Source organism: Morus notabilis, unplaced genomic scaffold, assembly GCF_000414095.1.
Source record: "Morus notabilis unplaced genomic scaffold, ASM41409v2 Scaffold474, whole genome shotgun sequence".
NCBI lineage: Eukaryota > Viridiplantae > Streptophyta > Magnoliopsida > Rosales > Moraceae > Morus > Morus notabilis.
Genome location: NW_010359281.1, coordinates 72,251 through 80,410, shown reverse-complemented (window position 1 = coordinate 80,410; position 8,160 = coordinate 72,251). Strand labels below are relative to the sequence as shown.

The following is an 8,160-nucleotide window of genomic DNA, read 5'->3' as shown; positions in this document are numbered from 1 at the left end:
CATTGGGGCTGATTTTCAGCCCCCATTGGGGGCCTCCCTGGCCAGCCCCAAAGGGAGGCCCCCAGGGGTTGATTCAGCCCCAATGGGGGCTGACAATCAGCCCCCATGGGGGCTGATGGGGGCTGATTTTCAGCCCCCATCAGAGCTGACTTTTAGCCCCAATGGGGGCTGAAAATCAACCCCCATTGGGGCTGATTTTCAGCCCCCATTGGGGCTCATTTTCAGCCCCAAAGGGAGGCCCCCAGGGGTTGATTCAGCCCCAATGGGGAGGCCCCCAGGGGTTGATTCAGCCCCAATGGGGGCTGACAATCAGCACCCATGGGGCTGATGGGGGCTGATTTTCAGCCCCCACCAGAGCTGACTTTTAGCCCCAATGGGGCTGAAAATCAGCCCCCATTGGGGGCCTCCCTGGCCAGCCCCAAAGGGAGGCCCCCAATGGGGGCTGATTGTCAGCCCCCATTGGGGCTGGATCAACCCCTGGGGGCCTCCCTTTAGGGCTGGCCAGGGAGGCCCCCCATGGGGGCTGATTGTCAGCCCTGATAGGGGCTGAAAATCAGCCTCCATCCGCCCCAATGGGGGCTGAAAGTCAGCCCCAATGTCAGCCCCCATTGGGGCTGGATCAACCCCTGGGGGCCTCCCTTTAGGGCTGGCCAGGGAGGCCCCCCATGGGGGCTGATTGTCAGCCCTGATAGGGGCTGAAAATCAGCCTCCATCCGCCCCAATGGGGGCTGAAAGTCAGCCCCAATGTCAGCCCCCATTGGGGCTGGATCAACCCCTGGGGGCCTCCCTTTAGGGCTGGCCAGGGAGGCCCCCCATGGGGGCTGATTGTCAGCCCTGATAGGGGCTGAAAATCAGCCTCCATCCGCCCCAATGGGGGCTGAAAGTCAGCCCCAATGTCAGCCCCCATTGGGGCTGGATCAACCCCTGGGGGCCTCCCTTTAGGGCTGGCCAGGGAGGCCCCCCATGGGGGCTGATTGTCAGCCCTGATAGGGGCTGAAAATCAGCCTCCATCCGCCCCAATGGGGGCTGAAAGTCAGCCCCAATGTCAGCCCCCATTGGGGCTGGATCAACCCCTGGGGGCCTCCCTTTAGGGCTGGCCAGGGAGGCCCCCCATGGGGGCTGATTGTCAGCCCTGATAGGGGCTGAAAATCAGCCTCCATCCGCCCCAATGGGGGCTGAAAGTCAGCCCCAATGTCAGCCCCCATTGGGGCTGGATCAACCCCTGGGGGCCTCCCTTTAGGGCTGGCCAGGGAGGCCCCCCATGGGGGCTGATTGTCAGCCCTGATAGGGGCTGAAAATCAGCCTCCATCCGCCCCAATGGGGGCTGAAAGTCAGCCCCAATGTCAGCCCCCATTGGGGCTGGATCAACCCCTGGGGGCCTCCCTTTAGGGCTGGCCAGGGAGGCCCCCCATGGGGGCTGATTGTCAGCCCTGATAGGGGCTGAAAATCAGCCTCCATCCGCCCCAATGGGGGCTGAAAGTCAGCCCCAATGTCAGCCCCCATTGGGGCTGGATCAACCCCTGGGGGCCTCCCTTTAGGGCTGGCCAGGGAGGCCCCCCATGGGGGCTGATTGTCAGCCCTGATAGGGGCTGAAAATCAGCCTCCATCCGCCCCAATGGGGGCTGAAAGTCAGCCCCAATGTCAGCCCCCATTGGGGCTGGATCAACCCCTGGGGGCCTCCCTTTAGGGCTGGCCAGGGAGGCCCCCCATGGGGGCTGATTGTCAGCCCTGATAGGGGCTGAAAATCAGCCTCCATCCGCCCCAATGGGGGCTGAAAGTCAGCCCCAATGTCAGCCCCCATTGGGGCTGGATCAACCCCTGGGGGCCTCCCTTTAGGGCTGGCCAGGGAGGCCCCCCATGGGGGCTGATTGTCAGCCCTGATAGGGGCTGAAAATCAGCCTCCATCCGCCCCAATGGGGGCTGAAAGTCAGCCCCAATGTCAGCCCCCATTGGGGCTGGATCAACCCCTGGGGGCCTCCCTTTAGGGCTGGCCAGGGAGGCCCCCCATGGGGGCTGATTGTCAGCCCTGATAGGGGCTGAAAATCAGCCTCCATCCGCCCCAATGGGGGCTGAAAGTCAGCCCCAATGTCAGCCCCCATTGGGGCTGGATCAACCCCTGGGGGCCTCCCTTTAGGGCTGGCCAGGGAGGCCCCCCATGGGGGCTGATTGTCAGCCCTGATAGGGGCTGAAAATCAGCCTCCATCCGCCCCAATGGGGGCTGAAAGTCAGCCCCAATGTCAGCCCCCACTGGGGGCCTCCGAGGCCAGCCCCAAAGGGAGGCCCCTAGGGGCTGATTCAGCCCCAACGGGGGGGCCTCCCAGGGGCTGATACAGCCCCAATGGGAGGCCCTTAGCGGCTGTATCAGCCCCAAGCGGGGGCCTCCAGGGGAAAAAGAAAAAAAAAACAGAAAAAAAACCTTATCAGATCAAGCATAATGTAGAAAACAAACACCAAATCAATCGGAAAACAGCAACCGATTTGGTTGAATAAGCAAATCAAACGGCGAGACAACCAGAAAATAAAAATAAAAAAAATAAAAAAACAAATTGCTCGACCAAATCGATCGGAAAAATCAAACACGTTCAAATATTTTTGGCTTGGGGCATACCTCGGTGAGAAAACGGAGAACGGCGCAGATTGGGCAACAAGAGACCGGAGGAGCTCAGGCGAACGGAGGTGCTCCGGTGAGAAGCAAACGACGCGACTCTTGGGCGAGAAGAACGCCGGGGCTCGGCCGGGAAGAAGATCTCGGCTGAAGAACAGAAGGGAAGGAGGAAGAAGAGCTCGGCTGAAGGGGAAGAAAAAATCGGAAGAAGCAGAAACGGGAGGATGATCGAGGAAGAAAGAAGAAGAAGAAACCGAAAATGAAAACAAGAAAACGAAAACGGCTTTTTTCCGTTTTCAAAATTCCGGAAAACGACAAAGCCATTTTCGTTTTTGTTTTCTGACACAAATTTTGCCAAACACGTTTTTTATCTCCGTTTTCAATTTTTTGCATCGAAAAATGTGAGAAACAAAAATGAAAATGCTACCAAACAGGCCCAATATGTTCGGTTAGCCTGTTAAATCATTAGGATTTCTACGTTTACATTGGATTTTTGTGTTTTTTCAGGAGGTAAAAGTAGGGGATGAGCTTCAGGATTCGGGTGAAAATGTCTTTGTGGGTGGGAAAAACCGCTGGAAGTAAGTTCACTATTTCTCCCATTGATTTCAGGATTTGACAGAAAAGTGAAAATCACCATTTGATTGACTACAGATATTCCACATTTGTGAATTGGGAGCTTTGGTGGCCAAACTTCCCTATTCTGGTGTATTTCAAAGAGAGACAAACTAAGCCTGAAGGGCAAATTCACTTCTTTCCAATAATATTCGTAAGTACCAAAGTCGGATCGACGATTTTACGTTCATATGTTTTGAGACGCAGTATTTTACTTATTTCTGGTGTTGTTAATCACCTGCAGAATGGGAAGCAACTTTATGATGTCATGGTGGAGAGAGCTGGCCCTTCTCAAAATAGTGGACCAGAATAGCTTGACCATCAATGTTATTGCAGTGTTTTTGGGTTTTGGCATGGTAGGATTTAGTTATGAATTTTAGCAGTTGCGTATGCTTTTCTAACCAATTTGCAAAGAAAATTTTTAAGTCCCATGCATAATTAATCTCTCTTGCAGGTGCCAAGAGGTGTGCGCTTACTAGTTGAATTGAAGTTACTTTTCTAAATATTACACATTGTTGTAGTAAATATCCTCATATACTTCTCAATACTACTGACGTTATTATTTGTAAAACTAGACATCTGTACATGATTACTAGTATTAATTATTCAATTCCTGGACTTCATCTTTCAGGAGTTTTTTCTGTCTTTTGCATCTTGGTTTTTGCGTTCTCTCCTTTTCTTGTTATTTGAATCTAGAACACAACCCTTTTCTTGTACAAAACTCTTCAGCGTTTGTGAAGACACTAAACAAGGTACAAATAAACAAATATCAAAGCCATTTTGCCAATTTGATTTGGTAAACTATTTTGAACCAGTAAAATAAGTAGCTGAGTGACACTCAGAATTTGGATGAAACTTTCATAACGCATAGCTGGACCAATCCAGATTTCAAAGAATATTACAATTAGAAGCTTCCAAGTACATCTTACAATACAAAGACAAAACTAGTTAGCAAGCTATCCAACATAGCTTTGTGAGCAAAACAAGAAGCCTTTTCAAAACATATGTTTCTCCGAGCATCTGAGATGCTTGCCTTCGAATGCTATGCCTCCATATCTGTGATCGTCTTAAAGCAGCATCAGTGTTATCTTTGAGACTTTGACAAACTTCTCCATGCACTCATGGAAAAAAGAATATAAACAATATCAATAATCATTTGTGCGACTGTTTCTGCCACACAGAGAGCTTTTTTGAACCCACAATGATCACAGATTAGGTTCTAGTTTCGTGTTGAATTCTTTCGTAAAGAATTTTATGTGAATCCTTCTTGGTGCAATGCGCATCTGTACCATGCTGAGTGCAGTGGTTATATCCCACAGTGTGAAGGAAATCTCGAATCTGTTTTGTACTGCTATTACTAGCCTGCAACAACCGCTCATCTTCCTCATATATAAGATATGGGGCCTCACTTCCCTTTCTTGACAGTAACTTGGATGCTCCTTTAAGAACATGATATTCCCAACCCTGAACATCAATTTTGATTAGGAGCACAGGTTCTGACTCTGGGATTACTTCATCAAGAGGTACGGACCTCACTTGAAGTTCTATTTCTTCATTTGACTTGAACGCCAACTTCGCACCAGTGGCTGAAACCGCACTGTTGTCAAGCCGACCAACCAACTGGTACCATAGCAGGGTATTTAATATTAGCAACAGACAGGTAACATAAATCTGACTTCCCCAAAGATTGTATGTTATGATTGAACCAAGAAAACTACGGGCTCGTTCTTTTGAGCGAAAAACTCAAAAAAATGCAACTCGAGTTACAATTTTATTCGAGTTCATGTTCTTTTAAGTTAAACTCGAGTTTAAACTCGAATTAAAACTTGAGTTTAGGACTAAAACTCGAGTTCAAGTTTCCCCTTCAACTCGAGTTCAGAAATTCGAACTCAAATTAATGAACAATATTTTTTCTATTATTAAAAATGCTATAACTTTTTCGTTTTAATTCTGATTGAGATGATTTTTTTTTCTATGCGTTGACAACGAAAAGACGAATAAAACCCGACCCATATACCCTATTAAAATTTTTCATCAGCATTGAGTTTTTATTAAAATACTATCTAAATACAAATTCAAGTTTTGACTCACTCAAACACAAACTCAAAAAGATTCTTATCTCAAACCATAACTCAAATGTACACAACCAAACACAAACTCAAGTTACTAGTTCAACTCAAGTTATAACTCAAATTCAACTCAAGAATTATACTCAAGTTAAACTCTAAAAGAACAAGCCCTACATAATCCGAGTTTGATAGTCACAACTGAGCTAGACTTGCAAATTCTAATAAGCATGCCCTTGTATCTCTGAAACACATTTCGTATCATGCATCTGATTTTGTGGAAAACCAAAATGCAAAAACATCAACCCCCCCAAGTTTGATAGCGACAGCTGGGTGAGACTCGCAAATTCTATCAATAAACCAACCTTGTATCTCTAAACATATTTCATATCATGCATCTGATTTTGTGGAAAACCAACAAATAACAACAAACAGCAAGCCTTAATTCCAACTTAATTGGGGTCGGCTATATGGATTTCACTTTTCCACGCAGCTCTGATCGAAATTAGACTTTTCCGAAGGCCTAGATCTAGAATGTCTTTCTTAACTATTTCGGTCCACGTAATTCTTGGTCTACCCCTCTCCTAGTATTAGGTATAAGAATGTCCTCCCAAGCACGAACTGGTGCTTATAGCGGTCTACGTTGGACATGCCCATACCACCTCAAGCGGCCTTCGTGCACTTTATCTTCTATTGGTGCTATACCTACTTTACTACGAATAACTTCATTCCTTATGCGATCCATTCTTGTATGGCCACTCATCCATTGTGGAAAACCAAGACTGATAGGCACAACTGAGCTAGAGTTTGCAAATTTTATCAATAAACATGCCCTTGTATCCCTAAACATATTTCATAACATGCATTTGATTTTGTGGAAAACCAGAACGCAAAAGCCTCGAACCCCCAGGCCCCACCCCCTTTTTTTTGAAGTACCACATGGTTCAAACAGAGAACCACAATTTTACACAGGCAATTAAAGCAGCATAACCTTTTCTACTACTCTACCAAACTTTTATTTTTGATACAGTGTAGGGTCCATGGTTTCCACTTTGCTAATAACAAATGAAACCGCCAGTATTTGAACCTAGTGGACACGCACACACTCACATACCCAATCACTTGAGCTAGCCTCAAGTGCACATCACCTCTACCCAACTTTGAAAGAAAATTCACAATGAAAATGTTATCCTTGTGTCCCAAAAGAATATCAGCCATAATCTCATGGAACGTGACCAAATTTTCATACTATACTAAATTCAATAATAGAAGTACAATTTTTGGATTGAATCTACACTTGAGACATCTAATCTTAAACTACCATAGTCAAAATAAAGAAGCACGATCTTAAATGTGAAATTCTAATAATAGACTAAAATCTTCACTTAAGATATTTAATCCCAAACCTGGTAAGATATTAAAATTACCTCATAGCGGGACACAGTATAGATAACACCAAATAAAGAAACATATGAGAGCTTACTAGAACACAATGCAGATGTAGCTATTCATAAATGTCCTCTCCTCCACTAGTAAAGTTATTTTTTTTTTCGTTTTTTTATCCGAGAATTCTCTGAATATAAATCTACACCACAATCTTAAAAATTTGACCTTCTAACACAGCTATTAACATACTTCCCCTGTACCAAAAAGAAAAAGGGCACAAAAAAAATACATAACAAAAGCACAGATAGAAAATAAAATTAGTGAAATGGAAGAAAAACAGTAACCTTGTGGAAGGTAATGTTACCAAGAAGATCGGAAGCAGCAGCTTCAAAGACAGTAACCAAATCCCCAACCCGATTCAAGTAAATCCCATCGCAAATCCTCTGCAGATTCTCAAAGACGGGCTCCAAAACCAGAACCCGAAATCCCATAACCGCGGCGGCGAAGCTCGCCATGCCGACATTGCCTCCAACATCAACCACAAGGCCTCGTGAACCGCTCGAGAATTCCCTGAATCGTCTCCGATATGTCGGGCTTCCGAAAGGGCTTTCCTTTCAGCATCCTCACGATGTTCTTGTGCGGCTTCTCCGGGAGATTTCCCAAGTCGGCGAGCGAGTAGAGGAATGGGTGTTTCAGGCCTTCGACGACGTTGGCGATCACGGGGTGGGATTGAGGGCACTTGAGGCAATCAAAGGGCTGTATTGCGAGGAATGGAAATTCGGATTTGATTGCGATGTTGGAAGAACTAGGGTTAGGGTTAGGGTTTGAGGAGGTGGAGAAGAGGAAGAAAATGAGGAGGAGAGTGGCGGAGATGAGAAGGAAGAGGGATTTGGCGGAGACGAGCTTCGAGCCTCTGTCTCTTTTCCAGGCATTCGCCATGGGGAGATTCAATGATGAATTTTGATCTTTTCTTTGTTATTTTCTCAGGAAAATATGAGGCTGTTTGTTTCCCGAGAAAATTAGAGGAATTTTGGATCTGGTTGCGGTTGGGGTTGGGCCGTGGTGTTAAATCTGAGATTGGACTGAGCACTGAGCAGAGAGTATAAGGGAAGGCGTGAAAAACAGTTTTTTTTTTTTTTTTTTTTTTAAATGGAAAAAACCCTTATTCCTTTATTTATTTATTTTTTTTTTATAATTTGTGAAATGGTCTTCAATCTTTTTTTTAAGAGATGACAGCTTCATCATTAATATTTTTTTTTTAACAAAACGATACCCAACATATTTAAAAGGATAAAATATCATTATTTTTATTAAATTTTATTAAATTTTTAATAAAATATGTCACGTGATCTATCTCTTTTTTCAATAAAATGATGGGATGTTTAGAATAGAAATTCGTATCATGATTTGAATTATAGTTCGTGATTTATTATAGTATTTTTTCTCATAAAAAATACACATAAAATAAAAATAATTCTAAATCACAATTCT

The 8,160-nt window shown here is 45.3% G+C and overlaps 2 protein-coding genes across 2 annotated transcripts in view; one reads left to right on the top strand and one right to left on the bottom strand.

The window, feature by feature from the left end:
- The window catches only part of LOC21389015, an 8,814-nt gene extending 4,956 nt beyond the window's left edge, over positions 1-3,858 (top strand). The window contains exons 6-9 of the mRNA XM_024162921.1: positions 3,113-3,183; positions 3,257-3,371; positions 3,462-3,573; positions 3,672-3,858. Of these exons, the coding sequence (XP_024018689.1) occupies positions 3,113-3,183; positions 3,257-3,371; positions 3,462-3,530 (255 nt within the window). The 3' untranslated portion in view covers positions 3,531-3,573; positions 3,672-3,858. The remainder of the gene's footprint in view (positions 1-3,112; positions 3,184-3,256; positions 3,372-3,461; positions 3,574-3,671) is intronic.
- A 202-nt stretch (positions 3,859-4,060) lies between these two features.
- Positions 4,061-7,800, bottom strand: LOC21389014. Its single transcript, XM_010093960.2, is given in 3 exon segments — positions 4,061-4,837; positions 7,014-7,230; positions 7,232-7,800. Coding segments are annotated over 3 exon segments (1,002 nt in total). The 5' UTR covers positions 7,609-7,800; the 3' UTR covers positions 4,061-4,429.
- Between the last annotated feature and the right edge of the window lie 360 nt (positions 7,801-8,160).